This window comes from Phocoena sinus, chromosome 20, assembly GCF_008692025.1.
Source record: "Phocoena sinus isolate mPhoSin1 chromosome 20, mPhoSin1.pri, whole genome shotgun sequence".
Classification (NCBI taxonomy): Eukaryota; Metazoa; Chordata; class Mammalia; order Artiodactyla; family Phocoenidae; genus Phocoena; species Phocoena sinus.
The window spans coordinates 14,103,113-14,130,021 of NC_045782.1; the positions used below are offsets into that span (position 1 = coordinate 14,103,113).

Sequence of the window (26,909 nt, forward strand, 5' to 3'; positions counted from 1 at the left end):
GGTAGGGAGTGTTTTGGCCCCTAAATCTGTTATCTTTACCCAGACAAATGGGACTCAAATTAGGCCCAGTGACAGATAAGAACCGAGCTGTAATCTAAGAGGGGCATGCTTCTGATGGGAACATGTACCTCCCCTTCCTTCAGGGAACTGGTGGGTTGATAGAAACAAACAAGCTCTAACCTGCGCTCTTTCCCAGAACAGGAGAAAAAATTAGAATCCACTCACACTCAGGCTCTAAGAGCTTCCCCTGCAAACTCACTTACCCGTCACAACAGCCCCATGAAGAGAGTACTAATATTAGTACACCCAGTTTGCTGGTGGACAAAATGAGGCACAAAGGTTCATTAATCTGCTGAAGGTCTACAGCTAGTAAGCAGTAGAGCAGGGATTCAAAGCCAGGCAGTCTGGTTCCTCTGAACTTCTTTCAAATATGCATCCGTTACGTAATGACAACTATACCCCTGTGTCTGGGCACAGCAATTCATAGTTTATAAGGCGTATTTCGTCTGTCTGTCCTCCTTCCTTCGGATAATATTTCAGTGTCTAAGTACCTGGCACTGTACTAGGTCCCCAAAAGGATCACCTGATTTTCTCAACCCCATGAAGGAGAGAGAGAAGGTAATGGCCTTGTTTTCATCTTCAGATGAGGAAACTGAGGCTCAAGAAGGTTACCCATGGCTTGCCCAAAGCCGGTTTTTTTTTTTTTAATTACTTACTTACTTACGTACGTATTTATTTATTTATTTACTTACTTATTTATTTATTTAGTGGCTGCGCCGCGCAGCATGGGGGATCATAGTTTCCCAACCAGGGATTGAACCCCTCCCTGTTCCTTGCATTGGAAGTGCGAAGTCTTGGCCGCTGGACCGCCTGGGAAGTCCCACCAGTGGTTTTTAAAACCGACAACGCATGTAAGAAAGCATGTGGCCCAGTACGTACATACACATATCCACATATCCACACAAGCCAAAAGTTGCATGAAATAGTACTTATCCTTACTACATGGGATGCATGCCGACATTTTCCTTCTCGTTTGTTTTAAAATGCTGGTTCACCCCACTACCCTGATTACATTACCCACTAATGGTTAAGCTGCACAGTTTGAAAGACAGGGGCCATAAGTCTACTATTAATGGCAGCGTCAAGTCTTGCCCTAGCTCTGGCCCCAGACCCGAGTCCTTATGGACCTGCCAAACTGTTCCTCCCTTGAAAAAAACGACTGTGCAGACCAACAAACTCCCAGCGAGATCGACCACCAACTCATCCCCGTGTGTTACAAAGCAGCTACACATCTCAATAGTTACTCCTGGGGTAATAAATGCCAAGTCCCCTGGGACACCGGGTGCCAATACCTCATATATAGCAGCAAGTACATAAATGCGTATCTTACAATTCTTGTAAGAATGACTATCTACTGATTTACATCTACCTTTCTTATCCCTCCTTTTTCTGATATCACCTGATGTCTCAGACTGCACAACACCCAAGGAAGAGAACTTCACATGCCACAATCACTCTGCATAGTAAGTATCCAGACGCATCTAATATGCACCTTCTTCAGAGGCAAAAACATCTTATATCTGTGTGGTTACTTTTACCTTTTGAAAACATTGTATTGTTCCCCTCTCATTCCGATTCTCACAACAACGCCTCCGTCTTGGAGAGGAAACCAAGGCACATTCACAGAGGGCGGCAGCCTGTCTAATGCCTCAGAGCTTCTCAGAACCACACAGACAGTCCTTCAACACATTTCCGGCCAGAGGGCCTCAGGATGGGGCGAGCGGTTGACTACTCCAGGGAGAAGGAAGGAACGGGACTAGGGATGACAAAGAGGTCTCCACGTGATTGACTTGTTGAGATTTGCCCAGAGTACCAACCGGAGTCGGAGGCTAAGACCCCACCTGGACAGAGAACTGTGATCCATTAGTAATGCCTGCACTATAGTCAGGGATGATGGAGTGTCTGCCACCCCCAACCAGGTGGTGTTTCTTATTCTACCTTTCCCAGGGCAGGTAATGGAGAACCGGGGCTGAGAGGCCTTTTCAGTGACCTTGGCTGCCAAGCCATAGGCAGAGTAGTACCACAGACCCCGCCCCTGGGAAGGACTGGTCCAGGTCCCCCTCCCTCTCCAACTCCAAAAGCAGTTTTAGAGCACAAAGGCCCCAGAGTATATACTCACCAGCAACAGAGCTTCCAGCTGGTTAATATAGATCTCCTCGCTGGCCAGGAACCCTGAGAGAACCAGCTTCCTCATCTCCAGGCCTTTCCCTGCTTCCACCTGTAAAAGCAGATCAAAAGCCAACAGCTCATGAGAAGGGAGACCAAAATCCTGAGCAGCCTGTTTTCTTGCCTTTTTTCTCTTCTTTAACACTTTTGCAGGGGATAAAAGCCAAATACTTATTATAGAAAGTATTTGTAAAATACAGAAATATAAAAGGAAATATAATATAAAATATAAAAGGAAAAACAATCACCCTTACTCCTACTGCTAATGTCTTGCTTTAATTCTCTCCCATCCTTTTTTTCCCCACATTTCCTTATTTGTATCCATCCACCTATTCAACCTTATAATAGTGAGCAAGATAAAAAAGAACCTGACCCCATGTGTGGGAGCAGTTTAACGGGGGTGTTGGGGGGGGGTGGGATACAGACAGTTAAGACGGGAAATCAGGGCTTCCCTGGTGGCGCAGTGGTTGAGAGTCCGCCTGCCGATGCAGGGGACGCGGGTTCGTGCCCCGGTCTGGGAAGATCCCACATGCCGCGGAGCGGCTGGGCCCGTGAGCCATGGCCGCTGAGCCTGCGCGTCCGGAGCCTGTGCTCCGCAACGGGAGAGGCCACAACAGTGAGAGGCCCACGTACCGCAAAAAAAAAAAAAAAAAAAAAAAAAAAAAAGAAGGGAAATCAGAGTCATGACTGAGGCAGGGCACGGTCACATGGAGGGCACAGCAGGGGCCAGAGGAGGTGCCCCGGGGAAGTGATGTGTAAACAGAGAGGAGTAGGGATAGAGAGGATGGGATGGAAGTGGGCATGGGAACCCCGGCCGAGTGGCCTTCCAGCTACACCTCTGACTATATCTTCCTGTCCCTGGGGGTTCAATCCCACAATGGAAGGTGCTGGCTGTGGGCCATCAACTTTACCCCTTGTACCCCCCCGACCCCCGCCAGCATTTCCTGACTGCGTAAGGCACAGACGCCAAAAGGCCTCCTCCTCCCTCCAGAGTTCCTTCTCCTCTGCGGTGGAGATCATACCCCATTTAGCCTTGAGTGGCCACCAACCAGCACAGTGCCCCGCACACAGAAAGTGCTTGAAAACCTTCCCTGAGTGAAAAGACGTAAAATTCTTCTTGTCACCTAAGATCCCCAAGTCATTCCTGGCCCCCTCTTCCTCCTCTCTCCCCCTCCTCTGCCACACTGAGTCCCCAAGCTCTTCAAAGTGTCCTTGCTCATCTCTTCAAGGATTCTTCCCTCTGCTCCACCCTCTCCTCTGCTGTGGTAGAGACCCACAGCATCCCACTCCCCACTGGATTCCAAGTGCCGCTCTCTCCTGCCTCTGCTCCACTCACCAGAGCCAGATGAGCCTTCCCGGAACACCACCCTACACCTGAGGCTTGTCAAAGACTTAATGCTGCCAAATGTGATTACTGGGGGACTCAAGTAGGTTCTTCACTCATTTATTTATTGATTCAACAAATGCCCACCAGACCCTGTAGATACAATGGGAAACAAGCATTCAATAGCCCCTATGCTCATTTGGCTTATAATCTAGTGGGAAAGAAAGACGTTAAAAAACAAAAGCGGAAGCCACATAGCACAGGGAGATCAGCTTGGTGCTTTGTGACCACCTAGACGGGTGGGATAGGGAGGGTGGGAGGGAGACGTGAGAGGGAGGAGATATGGGGATTTACGTATATGTATAGCTGATTCACTTTGTTATAGAGCAGAAACTAACACACCACTGTAAAGCAATTATACTCCAATAAAGATGTTAAAAAACAAACAAAAAAACACAAAAGCCGAGTAAATATAAACATATGACTACAAAGTGTGATGCGGTTCAGCATATTCTCTCCTTAAACACCTGCAATGGCTCCTAGTGCCTCTCCCTACTTGTCCAATCTCCCCAACAGCCATCAGATCTCTGCCTTTCCAACATGCCAGGAATGTTCCAGCCGCTGAACTCTGGTTCTCGCCATCCCTGCTGCCTGAAATGCCTTCTCCCACATGGGGTCTTCTCTCCTGAAGACACAGCTGAAGCCTCTGGCCTGCAGTGTCAGCTCTCGTGTCAGAATCCGTGGCACGGCCACAGCACCTGACGCGTGCCCTATCTTGTTACCTGCACGGTGATTCTGTAGGGTCTTTGAAGCACCTGCGTCACGCTCCTCTGGACACCCCTAAAGCCCAGCACCACGTGATGCCCCTAACATGTGGGCACCTGCCATTTATTAAGCCTTGTAAGTCCTTTCCACTCTCTCATTTAGCTTCATCCCTCTCTCAAATACCTCCCTGAGGGAGGTACTATATTTTTCCATTTTACGAATGGAAACAAACAAATAAGACTTAAAAGAGGGAGGAGACTAGCCCAGAACCACACAGCCAGAAAGTGGCAGAGCTGGGATTCCCCTGCAGGTCCTCGAACACCAAATTCTGGTCTCATCCACTGCTCTGATGATTTCCTCAGTCTCCTGTTCCTTTCTCAAGCTTCGGATGCTTAACTGGAATCTCAAACAGATCCCTCTCTGGGCATCAAATGCACACCCTTAGCATAAGCTGGGAGAGTGTCTGAAGCTACCAGAAATCTCCTATGTCCCAAGGAGAGCTGCTTTCCCCCTGCTGCATGGCCACCCCAGCATGTTCTCACAGGCTTTCCTGCCCTTTCCCCAGGTGAAGGACTTAACCCTTGACCTTTCATCAGCAAACCAGTTAGCAATTTGTGCTGGAGGCTGCCTCTCCCAGTCTCTGAAATGTAATCTGATCCTGTGATAGAAGAACAAGGTCCTGCCAAAGATGTCCACCTCCTAATCCACAAAACCTGTGACTATGTCACCTTATGCGGCAAAAGGGACTTTGCAAATTGATTAAGGATTTTTAGGTGGGGAGATTATCCTGGGAATGAATGAGCAGGTGGACCCTATGTAATCACAAGGGTCCTTGTGAGAGGCAGGCAAGAGAATAAGGCTATGAGCCCCCAGAAGGAGAGGGAGAGGCGGAAGGGGACGGGGAGAGATTGAGTGCAAGACTGAAAGATGCTACACTGCTGGCTTTGAAGACAAAGGATGCGGCCAGGAGCCAAGGAATGCAGGGGGCCTCTAGAAGCTGGAAAAGGCAAGGAAACAGGGTCTCTCCCCTAGAGCTTTCAGAAGGAATGCAGCCCTGCTGACCCTTGAGACTTTAAGAGAATAAATCTGTGTTGTTTTAAGCCACTAAAGGTGTGGTAATTTGTTTCCGGCAGCATTAGGAGACCAGTATGGATGCCAAGCTTTAGGGAGAGACAATGGTTATTTATTGATGGTTTCACAAGTACTAGGCACTGTTCTAAGCACTTTACGTGGATTAACTGACTGGAATCCCACAGTCTAGAAGGTGTTATCATTATCCCTCTGAGGCACAGAGAGTGGAAAATGCCAGCTGCCCAGAGCTGTGGCCAAGGCAGGCAGGCAGCACCCCCTCCAAGGAATGAGACCGGAGCTTGGAGTAGGGCTCGCAGCCCTGGAGGTGGGAGTGGAGGTCGAGGTCAGACCTGCTGCTTCCCCAGCCTGACAAATGGGAACTCGCCCTCCACGTCGGGGGGCCAGTGCTCCCCTCCTGTGCCCCGTTCCCTGCCAGCTGGGGATTTGCCTGAGGGCCTGGCAAACACCCTCTCAAGGAAGTCACTTAAGCACAATGTGAGCTTAAATGTAGAGCTGGCTGGACCAGGACCAGGGTGAAGACGCGGTGACTCACAGCCCCACCAAGCCTTCCCCTGCCCTGGCATGATCACAGACCCTTGTGTCAGGCCCCGTGACGGCCCACTGCAGCAGGACCCGCTCCTCGTGAGACTCCAACCTCAGAGTCCAATCTTGAAAGAACCCCCCAGAAGGCAGTAAGTAGCCACCCCCAAGAGTCCCCACTCTGGGCCACATTCACCCTGACATTTTGGCTGGCACGGGGGTGGAGGTGATGGGAAAGGATGTGAAATTAAATTCTGTGCATTTTACCAACAGGTGGCCTGTTGTCAGTTACCACCCAAAACCTCATCCATCTTCACTTTCCTCAGACCCCACCTGTCCCTGGCTTGGAATTATCTGGAAATTCACAATTGTTTCTTCAATCCTCCTGGAGCTATTATCATCCCATAAAACACCAGGGTTCAACATCCATTCACTCATTCCCCACCATGTGCCCGGCACTGGGAAGACAAGTGAAGGAGACAGTCTCTGCCCCCAAAGCGCCCTCCAGAGGTGCCCACACACCCAGAATCTCCAGGGAGGGGTTTTCTGGAGTTCAGGGCCCCCAGAGCCCGTGCCACGCTGCTTGCCAGTCCTGCAGCACAAGGAAGCTGCCATCTGGGTGACACTGTCCCCACTTCCTCCCCAAGTGGAGCTTACGAAATGCAGCAGCCACGGGGGGCTCGTTCATGCCCAGTATTTTACATAATCTGCTGGGCTGAAAGTGTCCACCTGAGGCCCCAAATCCAAGAGGTCAAGTCACTCTGGTAGGGACAGTATCTGCAAGTAAGGCTTAGCTGGCTCTGGCCTGGCCTGGTCTTCTACAGTCGGGGCTAAATAAAGTCTCCAAAGGTTTGGTTCCAGGCCAAGTCAAGACTCTCTCCAGGAGCCTTGATCTCCTCCAAGACAACAACGCGGGCTGAACAAGCAGGGCCACTTGCAATTCAGAGCCTTAGGCCAAGCAGCTCCATAGACAGTAGAATTCAGTCCATGGGCCACACCAGTTTGCAAGGAGCACCCCGTGGATGGGGGGGGCTCTGGTCAGAGCAGATGCCACTGGGTCTAGGCGCTATGTCCATGCCAAGTATCAGCCTCAGCCTCAGGACAGCTGGCCCCTCCCTGAGTTGAGTCGATGCAGGGACTCAACTCCAGCCATTCTCTCCTCTCCCCAGCCTTAGGCACCAGGGAGGTCTCTTTCAGCTAATTCCTCAGCAGAACAGAGTGGGGGTGGGTAGTGGGGCGGGCACCGCTGGGGGACCCTCCTAAAGGGTAGATCTCCAAATTCTGGGCTCCCTGCTGTCTGAAGCTGCAGGCAGGTCTCATGGGGTCCAGCAGTGTTTTCAGAGTTCAGCTATTCACATCCCACACCTTTGCAGTTCTGTCATACATACCACCGGCACTATAATTTACTTAATACTGTTCTTCACAACAACTGGCTTCTTAAAAGCACAACCTTATCCCAAGCATTATATTTGAAATCACAGGAAAGATGTGCAAGTCACTTTTCTATTTTTATTTTTGGTTGCATCACGCGGCATGTGGGATCTTAGCTCCCTGACCAGGGATGGAACCCGTGCCCCCTGCAGTGGAAGCGCGGAGTCCTAACCAACTGGACCACCAGTGAAGTCCCTATTCTTTTCTAAGATACATTAAAATTTACGCCTAACTATTAAAGTGCAAAATATATATCCAGGTGCCACCTAAAATCATCTCTCAAATCATCTCATATGTGGCTCACACTTCGGGAAAAAAACCTAAGTGGGGGACACAGGCATGGCCATCACTGCACATGGAGGGAGCGGAGACCTGGACAAGTGAAAAAGAAACACAGGTTGTTCAGATGATCCATTAAATTCGGCACAGAATTAACCTGAAGGGTTAATCTGCATTACAAAAGGATTTCAAAATTCCTGACAAATGAGTTCTTTATATAGCAAGGCCCCTATCAGCCCTAGGTACCTTTAAATAGAATCCTATGAAAGATTTGGGGGACGTATGCAACACTTTACAGAGGAGAGGTGATGCTGCTATCAGTATTCACGTTATTATCAGTTTATAGACCATTAACTCCTCAAAGGGGAGTGTGGGTTGAAACGCATAGCAAGCTCCAGCTCTGGAGAAAACCACTGCCATCTTCACATCTGTCCCCCAGGAAGATGAAGCATCTCGGAAATCACACTGAAAACAGGATTGATTTATAGGACTGGCATTTGGACGTGTGCTCAGGAACACGACTACTGTTTAAGGTAAGTACTCCTGAAGTAAAGTAATAGCAAAGAGAGAAATGCCTTGGATTTCTACCAGCCGCCAAGAAGAGTCTACCATGCAGGAGTGTGCCCAGTCCACAGCCCAGGACAGGAGCACACCCTCCAGAAATGAGCCCTGACCTCACACATGTACACGTGCACACGCACACACACACGTGCACACACATGCGCCCAGTCCAGCCCTGACTCAACGAGAAGTGGTCCCTCCTCCTCTGAATTTAGTACCCTTTTATCAGAACCCTTCTCATGGCCCTCCCTACTTTCTCATTATGTTCCTATTATCTGCGAACTTGCCCCCTTACCCTGAACTGTGAACTCTTTTTGAGAAAGGACCAAGCCTTGTTCACCTGTCTCCTCCCCCAGGCAGCCTGCTTTGAATAGAACACAACCTGACAGTGTTCGTTGAATGAATCAATGAGCTTTCTGTTCGTCTTTTCCCTCTATAGATGGCCAAGCCTGGTAGAGAAGGGCATCCTAGACGTGTTCAGGCTGGGACAGGGGGCTTGGAATCCCCCAACACTCAGGAAAGGGGCCCTCCCCCCAGTGCTGGAGACAGGTCCGGGAACACTGAGGTGGTGAGGTAGAGAGGAAGACTCCATCTTGGCGCTCACAGGGCTCTGGAAGGAACAGCATTTTTAGGTGTGATGTACACCCAAGCCCCTTTGGTATCCCTGTGCTTCCTCCTTAGAACACCTCTGAGATGGAATAAGGCCAGGGACATGGTACGCCCTGTGTGGGCCCCATGGAGCCTCACTCATTCCACCAATCCACTGGACACCAGCCACACACCAAGCACCGTGCAGCGTTCACAATGAAAACAAGAGGGCCCTGCCCTGGAGGAGAGAGGCACACGTCTAGAGTTCCAAACAGAATGAAACAGGGGCTAGCCCGGTATAAGCCAGACTAGAGGTCCAGAGTAAGGGAGGACCCATAAGGCAGCATGTGAGTGGAACCCCATCTGTGCTGGGGAGGGTGTCTCAGAGAAGGGCCGTTAGGAACCCACAGAGGTCCCACCCTACACACTACTACTACTAAGCTCCCAGCAGGTGCTTTTGCCTCATAAACAAGACTTTTCCCCATCCTGTTCCTGGGATGGCTGGGCAGACCCTAAGGGCAAGGCCCTGGGGGCCCAGTGAGAGATGTGACTTACCCCAGTGTGCCGAGCTAGCACCAGATGAGAAAACCAGGGCTGGGGCGCCAGCCACTGCCAGCCTCCCGTGACGGCTCCTCTCTGCCCCACACCCAGGCCTACAGCGACTGCTCCGCCCCTTCCACACATCAGCCATCTACCCGTGGGTCTGCAGTCTATTTTTACCTCCATTAGCTCCTCCTCTGATCCACACTGTAGCACGGATGGAGCAGGGCAGTGATCCCCATCTTACAGGAGGCCCAGAGAGGCTCAGCGACAGTCTCCTGCCCAGAGCAATGCTCCGTGCACCATGCCCTCTGGGGTGCAGTGCTGCCAGGGCAGACAGGCTCGGGCCCCACAAGACGGGCGCTCTCTGTTAGGCAACCTGGCTTGCAGTCTGTGAGCTCCCTGCCATACGTTCTCACTGGCCCTCCCTTCAAGCCACAGAACAGAGAGGAGGTGAGCAAAACACTGAGGTTAGAGGTGAAAGAAAGGAAGGACGGTGTGGTGTGCATGCCTTAGGCAGCACTGGCGCACTTTCAAGTGGAATCCCGGCCCCTGGGGCGGGGTGGGGGGCGGGGGGGCGTGAAGAGAAGGGGATTGCGGCAACCACTCCCCTCCTGCTCTACCTTCGAGGCAACTTCTCTGATTAAACAGAGGCATTGCTGCCGAGACAGCCCCAGAGTCGGTGGGCTGGGGTCCAGCAGATGCTTCCTGCCTATGCCCACCTTGGGTAAAGTGCCTAGCCACCTGGTTCCTGCCTCCAAGCCAGCTGTTACCGCCCCTCTTCGGCTGATCCAATTCTTTCCCTTCAAGGAAGTTCAGGGACCTCTGGCCCTCGATCTCTCCAAATGCTCTCATGCCCTAGCCCAGATTCACCAGATTCCACTTGCTTGGAAGAGAGTGGCTCCCTTGGCCTGAACTTCACAAGTGCACTTATCCCATTGCTGCCATGGAAACAAGGAATTACGGCCTCCTAGTTTCACATCGACCAGCTCCTCTGGGGCAGCAGGCTGACACCACTGGCGTGCCCACCAGGGGACTCATGTCACTGCCAGAGAAAGCCCTCTGCACAGCTGGCCTAGGGAAAGCCAGCAGCCACTCCCCCTGAGGACAACTGGTCCAGGGGGAGGCGGCGGGCACTGCGCCTCTCCCCCAGGAACAGCTGTGCCCAGAGCACAGCCCCTTGCATCCCTTGGCAGGCAGGCGCCAGCCCCTCTCAGGCTGAGGTGCTTCCACTCAGCCACAAGGTTTGTGCACAAATCAGCCATTTCTGCCGCACAGACTTCGGCAGTCAGAGCTGTGAGCCCTGCCCCCTCCCCCGACAAGCATCCAGGGCGTGTCACATTCCCACCTTCACAGCCACCAAGAATGGGGACCCTGAGCCGGGGCTGGTCGGGGTTCCCAGCTCGCACTCCTCCAGGAGAAACACATCTTCATCCTCCAGGACCTTGTCCAAAAAGCTTATCGCCTCCTCTTCCTCTTCCATGGCAGCGGGAGCCGCGGAGGGCAAACAGGAAGCAGGGTCCCAGCAGCAGCGGCAGCGGCAGCCGTGGCCGCCGGCGCCCAGGAGCGAGGCCGGCAGGCGGGGACGGGAAGAGCGTGCAGGGCAGGCCTAAGCCAGCACGCGGGCCTCCCCGGAGTCCGTCCTGGAGCCCGGCCACCGGCTGCCGATGAAAGGCTCCATTATGAGCCTTCTCCCGCCCGCCGGCTCCGGGTCCTCCCGGAGAAAGGGGAAGCGGGGCGTCCGTGCGGCCCCGGCCGCCTCTCGCGGGGAGCTCCGCCGCCGCTGCCGCCGCCGCGATTCCAGGGCTGTCACCGGAGCCCGCGCGCCCCTGCCGGCCGCCGCGGCCCTTCCTGCTGTGCGCGCCGGCTCTCCAGGCAGGCGGGGCCCCGCTCCCTGCCGCCGCTCCCAGCCCGGCCGGGCGCCCCGCCGCCGCCGCCGCTGCCGCCGGCCCCACAGATCCCGCCCTCCTGGACGCGGAGGTTCGCGTTCGCTCTCAAGACACAGGAAATGCACGACTCGACGGGTGAGGTGGAGCCGTTCCCTCTCTGCGGTCGCCGGGCCAGCCGGCTGGCGGAGGCTTCGGGAGCGCGGAGGAGGGGCGACGAGGCCGCAGCCGGGCCGGGCGCAGGGGGAGGTCCGCTTCCCAGAGACAGGCTTTATTTACAACCCCTCACCGGCCCCGCGGGCAGGCGGGGGCGGAGCGGACGAGCAGCTGCCCGCACAGCCTCGCGGGCCTCCGGGCCAACCTCGGTGTCACCTTGGGATGCCTACAAGCCCCTTCTCATTTCCGCCTCAGGCTCTGACACCTTTGAGGAAGGGAGGCCAAGCCCTGGTGAGAAACCATAGTTTCTTTCCATCGCCACCGTGGTTGAGGGAACAAGGCTTTGTGCGAAGGAGGCCTGACCTGCCTCGCCACGAAAGCACAAGTGCCAGCCAGGGGCTGCAGCTGGGCCGCCTCGGGCAGCCGGAGGTGCCACACCTCCTCAGAGCTCTTTTCCCTCAAGAGGGGCCTGGGCCCAGTAGAAGCAGCCCCACAGGGGAGGGTACACTTAACCCAGGACCAGGAGCACGCCAGCCCTGCCCACCCCCAGCCTGCTTCCCCTGGCTTCTTCCATGGTTACACAAGCTAAACTCTGGTCCCCTAGCCCCATCCAGAGATGTAATCCATCTACTCTCATGGGGGTGGAGTTTAAGGGCAGCAGCTGGGAAAAGCTCTTTCACAACACCTAGGGCAAAGGGTGCCAACTCCAGCACCCAAGAGGGTGCAGGTAAGATTAGTTAGTGAAATGAGCCAGGTAGGGACCAGGTGAACTGAAGAAACTGTCACTCAGCTCCAGCTGCCGGCTGCCAGGGGCAGTGCAGGCTCAAGGTTGCCCCATCTTGGATTGTTCAAGAGAAGCTGGAATCCGGATTGTTAGGTGATAGCTCTCAATTTAAAAATGATGGCAGATAAATTATATTTAAAAAACAAAACAAGATGCAGTCTCAATGAAACACATCTGTGCACTGAATCAGGCCCACAGACAAGGTTGCTGCCTTCTTGCAGTTGGTTGTGTTTCTTTGAGGGAAGGTTGGGAGGTGTGTGTGTGTGGGGGGGGTTGTTCCTTGAATATCACCTCTGTCCCATTTTATCACTGGACCTGGCATCTTGGAATCAAATTCAGCTTCACACACAACCAGCCCACTACTTATCTTTATAAACCTGTATAATACATGCCACCAGCCAGACAGATCAAGTGAAAACTCCGGATTCTGAGTATTGAGCCCTGAAGCTCCAGCCCCACTCACGCCAATCCCCTCAATCTCCCACCAGCCCCCAAACCATGTCTCTAGTCAGGGATTTCCTCAAAATCTTCCTGATGCTTCTAGCTCACAAGTGTCTCTCCCAGTACACAGTTGCCAGACCAGCCAGTGTGGTTCTTAATGATACAGTGTCTGAGTTGTCCATTAATGCCTCGTGTGTCTACCACCGGCCTCCTTATGCACACGGCACATCCCCTGTCAGGTGGCAACTGTATGGCCACAGGGGGAAGAGCCCAACTCTTTGGAGCTCGTTTGGAAATGCATTCCAAAGGGGGGGTTAACAGCGCGCCATCCTAGGCCCACCTGGGGTCATCACCTCTCCTTCCCACTGGGCATCTCAGCCGAGAACAGGGCCCTTGGCTGAGCCTCCAAGCTGGGTGGAGGGTTGAGGAAGAGCGAGGAGGGAAAAAGGAGAGGAATGGACATGGTTCCTTATCCCAACTCCCCAAAAAAGTCTGCGGAAGTTCTGAGCTCTAGGTGGGGCTCCTGCCATTCTATTAGAGCTGTCCTCACCAGTAAAAGGTTTCTCCCTGTCACCATAGCTGAAATGCAGACCAAGGGATTTGGGGTAGGTTCTCTGGGGCCTCAGGGCTGATGGGGCTCCCCAGAGGCACAACCCACCCCACACCCGCCCTCTCCCTCATCCCTGGTTCTTCCCTGTCCCCGCCTGGGCTGGGTTATAAATAGCCGGGGTAGATCTGAAGGGCCCTCTCAGCCACAATTCCTCATTTGGTTTGGGCGGGTGAGGCTGCTCCCAGCGCTTGGGAAAAACCAGGCCTGGCATTCCCAAGGGCACAAGTGTGCCAGCCCGGGGCTCTGTGCCAGTCTGTCTCCCATCCTGAAGGCTCCGAGTGCACGGCATGGGCTGCCCGCTCCGGTCGGACAAGCAGGTGTAATGGGAGAAGGGCCTAACAGCCCAAGGGACACCCCCGCCCCCCGGCACGGTGTCCCTTCCCCCGCCCAAAAGAACATGAGGGGCCCTCGGGAGTCTCCGAGAGTACCCCTGTCTCCACTCCCCATGCCCCTACCTAGCATGGCAGTATCGACACCCACTTCTTCCAAACCCTGAAACCTCTCAGAAGCTGCTCCCTGAACATCCAAGGCATCTCCACTCCACCCCACCCGGGTTGGCTGGAAATTCCAGTGAGTAATTTGAATGCCCTTCCATCTCCACTGGGCATACAGACTCCACTCAGTTCTGCCCCTGGAGGGAAGTGACTCACAAGTCCCAGTGGTGCTTCCTCCCTTTCCCCTACCAATGCCCTGGACACGAGCTTCCTCCCTGTGTCCTCTACAACTCTGCCAGCTTTGGCCTGGCTCCAGACCCTCCTCTCCAGAGAAGCAGCTGCTCCAAAGGCCTCTAAACTACCTTATTCCAAAGTCAGAGGCCTCCTTCTCTACTCCTCAGCCTCTGCAGTCTGGATGCTCTTAAATCCCTCAGCTTCTGTGGCCATGCTGATGCTGCCTCTGATCGCTCTGGTTCCGGCTGGCCCTTCTTCTTCCTGCCTCCTGTAAGTGTGGAGTCACCCATTCGGACCAGGCCGCAGCCCTCTGCTCTCTATCCTTGGAGAACTCATCCCTTCTCACTGCTAGGCCAACGGCAGCCCGTCACCATCTGCAGCTCCAACATCTTGCTCTGCTGGAGTGTGACATCTGTGCTGTCAGCTGGTTCTCCTCACTTGGAAGTCCCATGAGCAGCCCCTCAGCTCCACATCTCCAGACCAAACGACCCTTCCCCCTCCCTAAACCGGCTTCCCCTTCTGGCTTCTCCACTTCTGTGGCGGGGCCGCCATCTTGTGACTCTTCCTTCCCTCAGGCCCCACATCCTTTTCACCAAGTCCCCTTGGTTCTTCCTTCTCTTCCTTTTCCAAAGCTGCCACCCCAACCAAGGTTTGTAGAATCTCACACCTACATAACCGCAATAATATTCCACTTTGACTTCTGATCTTGCCTGTCCATCTATCTGTTCATTCAACCCAGAGAAGGCCTGGCATTACAAATACACAGACCTGGGAGACACAGGCCTTGCCATTAGAATGCTCTCAACCCAGACATATAAACAAATGAGGCAGTGTTCCCACTGGTCAACACAGTGGGAACACAGGACAAAGGCACTAACCCTGCCTGAGAGGTAAAGCTCCACAGAAGCGTGGCTTCTGAGCAGCATCTTAAAAAGGGGAAGCGTTTCCAGGCAAAGGGAGGAAAACGTTTTGTAAGGAACCCCAGGAAGCACAGCTGGAGGACAGAAAAGGGGCAGGTGATGAACTTGGAGAAGTGGGCGGGAACCATGCCCCCATGAACAAGGGGCACAGACTGAGATTTCAGACACCCACCAAATCCACGCTTTCCAAGCCACCAACAGTTTACTCTCCCCAAACCCAACAGCCTTCTCTCACACTCATTCTCCATCCCCTCATTCCCTTACCCACTCCATCAACAAGTACCTATTCAATTGCCCACCATGCACCAGGTGCTGTGCTAGCATCCAGGACACAGCCACAAGTGGGACGCTTTGTCTCTACCTCCGTGGGGGCTGATGGTCTCGGGGACAGACTGACCACCGTGAGCCAAGGCAGGGCCAGGGGAAGGGCACGATCTCAGAACTCTGGGGCTAAGGCACAACTCTTCCAGAAAGAATAACGTGGAAAAAGCTATTGTGATCTAATATGTTCTCACCCTCTGACTCAGCACCTCCACTTTAAGGAATTTTTCTGCAAAAACATTTCTACAAGGACTCAAAGATCTTTGTACAGAGATGTTCACTGCAATGATGGTTACACCGGTGAAAGACTGGAAACAGCCCAAATGTCTAACAGAAGAGGACTGGCTAAGTGAATTATGGTACAACCATTAAAAGAAACACTGCATACAGTCATGAAGGAGAATGAGTTGGTCTTTAATTACTGATAGGCAAGATGTCCAAGACTTATTAAATAACCAGAGAAAATTTCATAACAGTATTAATAGTATGATCCCACTTTTTAAAAAAGTGTATATATATAATATATACACAGAGAAAAACGTACTTTTTACATATATGTGTGTATATATATATATATATATATATATATATATATATGTAATATCTCACATGGAAAGAGAAGATGTCTCTTAACAGACATTCTCTCTGTAGGATGAGACTTAAGGAGACTTTCACTTTCCATATTATATGTTTCTGTAAAGTTAGAATTTTCAGTGATGTAATCAGGAAAAATAAAGAAATTAAAAAAAGAAGTGTGGTAAGTGCTATAATTGGGCAAGTAGAGAGTCACAGAAGGTTCTCCAGAGGAGGTGACATTAAAACTCCTACCTGGGGCTTCCCTGGTGGCGCAGTGGTTGAGAGTCCGCCTGCCGATGCAGGGGACACGGGTTCGTGCCCCGGTCTGGGAAGATCCCACATGCCGCGGAGCGGCTGGGCCCGTGAGCCATGGCCGCTGAGCCTGCGCGTCCGGAGCCTGTGCTCCGCAACGCAACGGGAGAGGCCACAACAGTGAGAGGCCCGCGTACCGCAAAAAACAAAACAAAACAAAAAAACTCCTACCGGAAAATGAACAGGGATTAGCCATGCCAGGGGGACTCAGGGGCAGACAGGACAGCATGAGGCATAATGAAATGAGTTCAGTCTGGGTGGCAAGTCTTCATCCATTCAACCAATACTTACTAGGCATCTCTTACGTGCCAGGCGCAGTTCTAGGCACTACAGTTTGCAGTGAGCAAACATTTTGGTACAAAAGTGACAAAGCTCCATGGCAGAGCTCACAGTCTAGCTGGGGGGTTGTCATGAGCCTGCAGAGGTAGGCAGAGGTCAAGTGGTCAGGTCAGGCACAGCCTTGACAGCATTGCTACGGGCAGGCATTGAAGAATTTTACAGGGAGTGACCAGACAGTGTTTCAGTGCATCCCTCCTGCTGACATCAGATTACTGTTTCTAAAACACTGCTCACTCTGTACCCAGCAGGAAGCCACCAAGTCAGCCCTAAGAAGGGCAGTGGGGCCCTTGCTGATGGCTCAACTGATCTAACTGTTGACAACAACTTCTGCTGTTTGGTGTCCCATGAAAGGGCCAGGTGCATTCTCACCTCCAGGCCTTGACCTGGCTTGGAGCCCCCTCTCCCTCCTCTCTGCCTATCCCTAGCCCTTCCAACTTCCTTGGTAGGAGCTCAAGTCCCACCTCCAGACTTTCTGGAGCTCAGCAGACCCTGGGCCAATGAGAACTGACCCCAGGGGCCAGTGCCAGGGGCACTGTGTCACTCAGTCCTCCCAGCAGCCCTTCCAGATAGGAGGTATTTATCCTTATTTACAGCTGAGGGGACCAAGACTCTACAGGTTATCCAAAATCACAGAGCCAGAAAAACATAAGGCGAGGGCACTGAGGTTCCTGTTTTGGGGAGGTGGCAGAGAACAGCGGTGGTGAGCACCCAACACTGACCAGCTGTGGGACCTCAGGTGGGTTATGTCACCTCTTTGCACCTTAGTTTTCACATCTGTAAAATGGGGCAGTAACGGTGCCTACTTCCCAAGGTGTGGTGAGGACTAAATGAGTTAGTATTTATTAAGTGCTACAACAGTGCCTGGCATTTAGTAAGTGCTATGGAAGCGTTTCTCATCTTTCTCTTCTTCTTTCTGCCACACAGGCAGGAGGGTTGGGGGGTCTGTGTGGCTTTCCAGATAGAAGCAACCAGCCCATAACCCTGTGGGAGGAAGGTCCACAAGGGCATCATCAAAGCATCATCGTGGAAAGAAAGTGCTAGCACCCACTTGTGGAGGAACTAGGTGAGGAGGATGGAAAAGAGAGTCCGTGGGTAAGAGTCAGCCTGCTGCTGGGATGCTTCCTGCCCTTCTGCACCCTGGCAGAACCCAGAGCCCAGGGGGACATCCAGCCTCTGCCCCCTGGCGGCTCACCTGTGTGGCCAAACGTCTCAAACTGAAGGCATTCTCAGGGGCAATTTCACACCTCTTGGTGCGATTAGGCGGGTCGGTTGGCCTCCCTGCCCTACACGCAAAGACTCCCGAACCTCAAGGACAGAGAATGGGTCTGGCTCACTCTCCTATCCACTGTCCCTGGGACCTGCAGGAGATGAGCAAACCTTCACCGAATACATGTTGCTTTGGAAGCCGCCTTACTGGCTGATGTGAAACACACAGCACAGTAGCAGGGAGAGGGAGATCCCAGACAGGCTGTGAGCACTACGGGATGCTCCAGGTCGGCTGCGTGTGGTCAGTCAGGGAAGCCCAGATCCCAGCCATGTGTGAAAGGGGGGCGATGAGCCAAAAAGGCCAGGGAGCACCAGCCATGGAGAGGCTGAGGACCACAACCAGGGCACTGTCTCCCTACTTCCTATTCACATCCCCCTCAACTCACACAAGCCAAGGAACCCCCTGAGCCATAGCTCCTTCATCTACAAAATGGGGGGCTCTCCCAGTGGTTGCAGGGATAGGTGGCGATGAAGCCCGTGGGCACCTGGCACAGCACCTGGCACGTAGGGGGAGCCAGGCAAGCTCCTCCTCTTTGGAGTGGGGACCAAGATCCAGAAAGAGGGCAATGGGGAGCAAGGCTGCTGAGGCAGGAGGTCGGCAACCTGAGGAGAGATGTCTCTGGTTTTACCTGCATCTGGAAACTCCTGGGAGGCGTAAAGATAAAGGGCAGCCGCCAACCCACCCAGCCCAGGCCTCGAACGCCATCCAAAGAGAGCAGACTGGGACACCATCTCAGATGTTTCCGGCTTGCCACGTGGCTTCTCCCTTCACTTAGAAGCGACCTCCTTGTCCTGCAACCTCAGATCCCAAACCCCAAGGCTTCAGAAGGGACCAGGAAGGGAAGAGGGGGCAGCAGTTCGTCCTAGCTTCATCCCCTGAGACTGTATCTGCCCTGCCTCCCTGCTCCCTGGCCAACCCAGTGCTACTTGATTCAATTCCATAAACGCCGGGTGAATACCCCTAGGTGCCCGGGAGCTGCTGATGGGGGTCCCGGAGATGATCGGGGATCAGGGCTCCGGATCTCGCAGGGCAGACGTGCCCCACAAGTAACTGTGCACGGTCCCCAGACAGCGGAGGGCTCAGCCACAGGCTGGTAAACCTTCACAAGGGAGGTGGTATCTGAGGGGACCTGGGAGCACCACACAGACTCCAGCGTCAGAAAGATACAAGTTTAGGGATTTCCTGACGGTCCAGTGGTTAAGACTCTGCTCTTCCAATGCAACGGGCACGGGTTCAATCCCTGGTCAGGGGATTCTCAATCCCCACATGCAGGCACGGCCCAAAAAAAAAGAATAAAAGAAAGACCAAGTTTAAGTATATCTCTGGCTCCCCATGTAAAAGGCTCAAGGTGAGTCTAAGTAGCTGTGAGGAAGGGGGGGTTGTGCGGGGGAGGGGGGAAGATGAGGATGACAACGGTGATCATCTCAACTCTCCCCCACCTATCTTTAAATTATCCTGCCGTCTGGAGTCTAAACTCCTAAATTCAGCAGTTAGTGCAGTACTAACATGTACAGACTTTACTGGCAGCATCTCATAGAAGCCTCCCGACAGCTGTGTGAGGTCAGGAGGGAGGAAATTCTCAGTACATTCACTTTACAGGTGAGCGAACTGGAGCTCAGATGAGTGAAATCCCTCAGGTCACACAGCTAGGAAGTGGTGGCACTGAGACAACAACCAGATCTTCTCTCTGCCTTGTGGCCCCTTTTCATGGTGCCTCCCGAGAGGGGTGTCAGAGGAGTCCATGGCTTGTGGGGCACACGCTTTTCTGAATGACCATGGTCCTGGCAGGGGAACATGTGCCCCGCTTGTCAGTGAGATGGAGAGTCCCGCCCGTCCTTCCCAGGGTGAAAGCAGGCCCTCTCTGCTGAACTGAGCCACCGGAGGGAGCTGTACTCAGCCTGGGCTTGGGGAGAGTGAGGGTCTGCAGGGCGGGGCTTTCACCCTGATACCTCGCTGGGCTGCACACAGGGGCACATCTAAGGCGAGAGCAGAGTGAGGCTGCAGGGCGTTCTGGGGAGTGAAGAGCATTTGTCCTGTAACACCGCAGACCCGGTTTCACCTGGGCTACCACGCCTGGGAGGACAGATTTGACCCCAGAAAGGAGGTTGCAAAAGCAGATTCAGTTGTTGTCCAGCAAATATTTCATTAGACCAGGTCCTCGCAGTGCTCTGGGCTCCCCACCCCTCTAATGGCTGGTGAGGAGAGCCTCGTGGGCCCTGGGCGCCAAGGACTGAGGACCCACAGTGAGCCAGGCCCAGTGCTGCAGGCCTCACCTGAGCTATCCCAGTCCGTCCTCTCAACAACCCTTCAGGTGGTTAGTCCTATTTAGAGATGAGGAAACTGAGGCTCAGAGGGGTTATGACACTGATCCAGAGTCCCACAGCTAGAGAGCAGAACATGTTCATCTATGCGAAGCTCATGTCCCTGAGCATGTTCTCTGAGCTGCTGGGAGAGTAAGACCGTGAGGGCTAGTTTTATGCATCAACCTGACGGGGCCACAGATACCTAGACGTTTGGCCACACGTTATTCTGGGTGTGTCTGTGAGGGTGTTTCTGGATGAGATTAACACTTGAATCAGTTGACTGAGTAAAGCAGGTTGCCTTCCCAATGTGGGTGGGCCTCATCTAATCAGTTGAAGGTCTGGATAGAACAAAAAGGCTAAATAAGGGAGAATTCACTCTCTCTGCCTGTCTTTGAGCTGGGACATAGGTCTTCTCCTGCCTTTGGACTCAATACGGACTAGAGCTTACACCATCAACTCTCCTGATTCTCCAGCCTTTGGACTCAGTCTGGAACTAACTATACTGTCAGTTCTCCCGGGTCTCTAGCTTGCTGACTGCAGATCTTGGGACCTTTCAGCCTCCATAATCTAGTGAGACAATTCCTTATAATAAATCAATCCTTCTCTCTCTGTATCCTAATGGTTCTGTTTCTCTGGAGAACCCTAATATAAAGACCAAACCTTGGGCTTCCAGGAACAAGTTGGATGCACATTTGGGTGTGGAATGTCCGGCTGCCAGAGGGTAGATATCTGAATATCTAGAACAATCATCTGATTTGGTCCAAAAGTCCCCTTGGTTCCCAACGCCCCAACAGGAAACCTGGCAGGGAGGGGACCTGCCTGGTCAAATGAGCAGAGCCAAGTAGCAGAAACCTTGGCTTTCTTTTTCTTTCCTTTTTTTTTTTTTTTTTTAAAAAAAACTGAAACAGCCCTCAAGTACTCCGGAAGAGGTGTGTCAACTCTCTCCAGCACCCCAATGTACACAGCAATACTTGCTGAGTCCACTAGATGGGGCCAGTGACACAGCAGAGAGGGCAGAAATGCAACTCAGGAGGGAAGGTAGGCAGGCAGCGGGTACACTGGGCTGGAATCTTTGCTAGGATCCCCAAATTAGATTAATGCTCCCCACCCCTACCGTGTATAATTTCTAGCCAATGGTGCAAAAATTAATCCTGGGGTTCGCAAGCACTTTGGCCAGTTGTCACTGTAGCATCTCTTGGATTTCAAAGTCCTCAAACCAAGCTCTTCCCTTGTGAGTCACCAAGCAAAATGGGCAGCATCGTAGTAAAGGAAGTCCCTGCCCCGAAGCCTCAGAGCTCCAGGTGGGGGCATCTCCCTGTTATGCCTGTGACCTGTTTCACTAGAGAAAGCACCTGAGTACCTTTCACCAGGGAATCTAAAAGTCGGTGGAAAAGCACTCCAGCAAGGTGGTCATGTGATGAGGGAAGGAGACAGGACAGGAAGCAAGGAGGAAGGCAGAGGAGAAAGGGAAATAAATGGCTTTTCTCTTCAGCAAGTGGCTCTAATCTGGCCACACGTTCTCAACTCTCAGCCAGGATTCCTGGTGCTGTGTTGAGTCCTACAGTGACTCTTTCTGCACCAGCTCACAGGGGTAATAGCTGAGTCTCCGGGATGGGAGGGGGATGTCTCTAAGCCCTGTTGTGGTCAGAGACATAAAGGCAGAGACGGGAAGCAAGAGCTGTCACTTTGCTTCCCCTGGTTAGAGTCAGTTCAGGTCCCAGAGCACCCTCTCCTCCATCAGTAGCAAGAATCCTGCCCCGCAGGTCCAAGATGGCTGTCTCTCACCTGCCACCCTTCCTTAGGACGACTGGACAATACCCCAGAATGTCAGCTGTGGGGGGCCTGAACCTGATCGACGCCCTTGTCCATCACTTCCACCTCCCACCTGCCCCCACCATCCCTTCCCAAACTTGCACTGCCTGGCAGCTGATAAGCTCTGCCTAGGCTTCTGTTGCCATGGCAACAATGTGGCTTCCCCCAAGTGGGAAGCCGGTTGCCAAGGCCCTTGTTGCCAAAGGCTATAACAGCCACCCGGCTGTGTGAAGAGGGGGTGAGAGCTCTACGCAGGAGTGGAGGGTGGCCGAGGAGGCTGGGAGGGAAGGAAGCAGGGGGTTCGCAAGAAATGGTAGGGTCCAGGCAGCCCCCTGGCTGGAGTGGGGGTATGCTGGGCCCTGCAGGAGGGAAACAAGTAACTCGCAGCAACCTAGTGACTGCTCCTCGAGAGTATTAGAGGGAAGAAAGGGGACCCCCCTACAAAACACACCCGGACAAGCCCCCTACCAAGCAGGACCAAGCAATCCAAGCCCCCCCCGCCCCCCACCCAAGAAGAAATTTGATTCTTCCCAATTTCTGAAAAATAGTCCCCAGGAATCCCTCTGTCTCACTTGCTCTTGTGTCTCAGACACACTCGCACAAGCTGAGCACGGACAGAGCTGGTCTCTGGGCCCAGGAACAGCATTAATTACAAGGATTGCAAACCTCCTCGCATCTCTATCCCTCCGCCTGTCTCAGAGCACATCCTCAATATTGCTTGTAAAATGCTTCTCTTTGGAGCAGAGCTCTCATCGGTGGACAAGAGGAGAGGTGGACACCATTACGGCTCATTCCCTTCCAGAGTCAACAGAGGAGGGCTGCACGGGGCCCTGGGTCCCCCCACTGGCGGTGCCGAGGCCAGCCTTGGTTTGCTGAGCTGGGACCTGTGCATTTATAGCCCACAACTCACATATGCAGCCACTGCCCAGCTCGGGCCCAGAGAGGAGAGCCTGTTCCCTCCCACAAGGTCCCATCCTGCTAGAGAAGAACTGAGAGAGAAAGCTGAAAGAGGAAGTGAGGTGTCCAGGAGGCAGGGGGAGCAGATGGCTGGTAGAAGAGGCAGGGGTAGGTGCAGCAGTGGCAGAGAGAGCAGCAGGTGGGGGGCGGGGGCTAATCTGAGAGGCCCAGGACCGGAATGAGATGATGAGGGCACCAAGAGCAAGCCCAAATTTCCCGAGTCCTGCACCCCAGTAGCGCTCCAAGCAGAGCGTGGCCCACGACACCCATGCCTGCCTACCCCCCTCCCCAAAAGCCCCCTCTTCCCAAACCCAGAAGGAAAAGCAGGTGTACCTACCCCAGGTGCCAGCCCCTCAGGTGGGGTGGGGGAGATGCTGTCCCCGCCACCCTGGTTCCGGGCACTGAGCTGGGGCGACATGGTGGGCGACTCATCGATGTACGGCATGGTCTCCGAGCCCTCCGGGGGCCCCTTCTGCTCTTCATTCCCCTCTCCGTCGTAGTCGTCTGCCCCGTAGCTGAAGTCTGAGACAAGGAACAAGAAAGGCCACTGAGAGTCCTCCACGAGGGCTGCCAGGGACTGGTAGCGCAGTGGGCGCCAGCGGCGGTCCCCAGCTGCCATGCCCGGGGCCGCACCATCCACGCTCAGCCCGGGCAGGGCTGCGCGGCCCGGAGCGCCAGCAGGCACCAGGCGCTGCGGTTCAGGGGCCGCTGGGAGTCGACGGGGAGTGGCTCCGCTGTTGCCACCGGCTTAATAGCATGTCAGTCGCGTATTTCGAGCCGCTGTTTCCTTTGCCTCCTGCCTAATTCCAAGTCTAAAAATTAACAGTGGGAGCAGGCGGCAGGACGCTTCCAACTCTCCTCTCTGAGTCACCATTTTGCTTTTTATAGGGAATAAGGAGGTGCGGGCGGGCCGAGCGATGTCACTTCCTGCGCCCCTCCTCTTTGGGTACCATTTGTACACTGAGCCCCATCCCTGGATCGGGGGGCAGAGCAGGGTTCGGGGTGGGGGCTGAGGAACGGCACCCGAGGGAGCCCTCACCCCTCGAACAAGGCTCCGCAAAGGTCAGAGCCCAAGGCTGGCAGAGCATGGGCGAGAAGACGGCCGGGCCTGGCAGGGATGCGGTTGCAGAGCAGACTTCTCAAAAGCCGGAACTTATTTCTGTAATTTCAATGTAGGATTCCTTGGGAAAAGGAAGGAAGAAACAGCCACAGGGAAGTCAAGCTGCCGTTAACCCCATCGGCGCTGCCAGCACCACTCGGGGGCCAGAGCCCCCGCCCAGACACCCCCTTCCTGGACCGCAGGCCGGGTCCATGGGGGCGCAAGGCAGCATCTCAGAAAGGCCCCCATCACACCCCACCAGTGCGGGTCTCTCCTACAGCTGTGTGAGGGACCCTCCCCCACCTCCACCCCTGGCTGGGTCTGTCCCATCATCTGCTATCACTTCCTCCACAGTGTCCCCCACCCCTACCCCGCCCCCAGCGTCCCAGCTCAGAACTCCTACAGTGCATGGCCCTCTAGTGCCCCCAGTGATCCTGTCCATTCGTCCCTGAGCACCTGGAGTGGGAACTGGGTGACAGCCATCGCTGTGTGCCCAGCAGCCACGGCCCACGTGGGTCAGGATCTTGGGAACATGTGTAGAGTGAGTGAATGGGCAGAGGAATGCACTGTCCCTCTCAGGTCTGAGGCTTGAGCCAAGTTCTCAGCGGGGCCCTGGCTCCTCCTCCTGTCACAACACACCAGCCCCCGGGGCCGCCGGCAGCCTGAGAATGGTGTCAACGGGTCACCAGGGCGCCCGGCCACGGCCACACTCAGTCCAATCTGCCCCTTTGGCAGCCGAGAGCGTCCCCCAGCCTCGCTGCACCTGTTCCTGCCGACTTCCTCTCCAGTCCCGTGCTGACGGCCCATTAAGCTGTCAGGGACGTGAGCTATTATTTTTCTCCCCAGGACAGGCGTGCACGTGAAGAACCACAGGACCTAGCCATCCAGACACTGGGACGTGTGTGTGCCAGGCACCCGGGAAACAGGACCCACTGCCAGGAGGACACAGGGCTTCTGTCTCAGGAGCAGGTGGGGGTAAGCCGACTCTGCTATCTTCACCCCACCAATGGGGGTCTCTCCTACAGCTGTGTGAGGGACCCTCCCCCACCTCCACCCCTGGCTGGGTCTGTCCCATCATCTGCTCAGATATCACTTCCTCCAGAGTGTCCCCCCTGGCGTCCCAGCTCAGAACTCCTACAGTGTGTGGCCCTCTAGTGCCCCCAGTGATCCTGGGAGGGAGGAAGAAGAACCACAGCCTCCGGGCTGCCCGAGTCTGGCACTGGTAGGGAGCCCGGCTGTTTGGTGAGACCTACTCACTTCGGAGAAGCACGAGGAGGGAACGAAACACCCCGTTAACCTGCAGTCTTTCCTCCAGGAGGCTCCAGGCTGCCCTGTTAGTGCCTAGAGTCAAGCGGGGGATGTGAACTCTGATGAACACTGGCCTGGCCATCCGTTCAGATTCCAGCAGGCCCCACTGATTCTCCTGGACACTGACCAATTCCCAGGGGTCACAGGACCAGAGCCTTCACTCTCAGGATATTTCCCAAGGGCAAGGGGAGAAGGGACCACAGGGAAAGTGGTGAGGCTTGACTCTACCGCACAGTCTGCCGCTGCCTGGGTCACAGCAGGGTGGGAAGGTCTCTGCCAGCCTTCCGCCACGTGTGCCCAATTCATCTTTATCAGAGTGGTGCCCCTGGACCCCACATCTCAACCTAGCCACATCGGGGAGGCTGCTCTCACGATCCCCAGTTCACAGGCAGAGTCACTGAGTCTCAGAGAGATTTGTACAGAAAGGATCTGAATCCAAGTCTGTCTCCAAATGCCATCTTTCCCCCTCTGAATCTCACTAATCTTCTAGGGAAATCTCCTTCTACAGCCCTCGTCAGGGGAGGCTGACCAAGGAGGGGAGAGAGGGCTGCCAGCCACAACAGCGGGGTGCCTGGGCGTGGAGGACACTACCCTCAGAGCTCTCTGCAAATGTTCCTGGATACTGTCCCTTTCATTCCAACCTCCAGGAGACCCTGACAGCCCGGGAAGCCAGCCAGAGACCCCAGAGAATCCTACCAGGAAAAGGGATACAGAAGACAGAGGAACAACCCTTTGAGAAAGCAGGAGCCCTGGGGACTCAGGAGGGTGGAAATCTGCCAAGCACAGCCTTCAGTCTGTGCAGGTCCACAGACAGGAAGGCTGAGCGGACCATGGCTTGGCCAGCAGGTGTCAAAAGAGAAAAGGCAGAGAAGGTTGCTGACAGCCAATATCTATTTCCCCTCCTAGTCACAGAAATCTCACTATCTTTGGAGTGGCAGTGTGCTCCGTGGCTAGCTAAAAGGCTACTTTTCCTAGTGGTGTGGGCCATGTGATGAAGTTCTGGCCAATGAGATGTTGAGTGGATATGTGTGGAACTTTGAAGAAAGTTGCTGAAATTGTTTTCACTGGAAGGTATTTTTCCCCTCTCTCCATGCTTCCTCCTTCTGTTGCCAGTTTGCAAAGCAGATAGGAGAGCTGGAGCTCCAGCAGCCATACTGAGCCATGAGGGGACCTTGAGGATAGAAGCCAGTGCTGAATATAGCTGAGCACAAAGCTAGGAGCCTGGGCCCGTGATGGCACAGTGAGCCAACATACCACCCCAGGAATGTCTACCTCTGGACTTCTTTTATATGAGAGAAGAAAAATGCCTATGTTATTTAAGTCACTGTTATTTAGTTTTTACGTTATATGCAGTCAAACCTAATTATAACGGATCCAGATGGTTTTCCTTGACATTCTATCTGGGTGCTTTTCCTACAGTCTTCACTGTTCCTTCTAGTCTCCTTGGTGGAATCCTCTTTCCCCACCCACCCCTTAAAAATTGGTATTCCCTATACATCCTTACAATAGAATACTGCTCAGCAGTAAGAGGGACAAAATACTGAGACACACAGAAATGACTCTTACAGGCATTATGCTAAGTGAAAGAAGCCAGACAAAAGAACACATCCTGTATGGCTCCACTTATGTGAAGTTTTAGAACAGACAAATTTAATTTATGCTTGGAAAAAAAATGAAAATTGTGGTTGCTTCTGGGGGTCAGGTAGGGACAGGAATTGACTGTAAGGGGCACAGGGAGTTTTCTAGGGTGATGGAAGTGTTCTGTATCTTGACAGGGATTTGGAGTACACAGGCGGATGTGTTCACTGACTTTGTCAAATAGTAC

At 53.8% G+C, this 26,909-nt stretch overlaps 1 protein-coding gene across 3 annotated transcripts in view; it reads right to left on the bottom strand.

Annotated features, from left to right (window-relative positions):
- The window catches only part of ABR (ABR activator of RhoGEF and GTPase), a 178,727-nt gene that overhangs the window by 69,932 nt on the left and 81,886 nt on the right, over positions 1-26,909 (bottom strand). For 2 of the 3 annotated variants that reach the window (XM_032617583.1, XM_032617584.1), the window contains exons 2-3: positions 23,015-23,199; positions 2,180-2,278 (exon numbers count right to left, since the gene is read on the bottom strand). In XM_032617583.1, the coding sequence (XP_032473474.1) occupies positions 2,180-2,278; positions 23,015-23,199 (284 nt within the window). Of the gene's footprint in view, positions 1-2,179; positions 2,279-10,673; positions 11,377-23,014; positions 23,200-26,909 lie in introns of those variants that run through there. The other variant, XM_032617585.1, reaches the window with a different exon arrangement.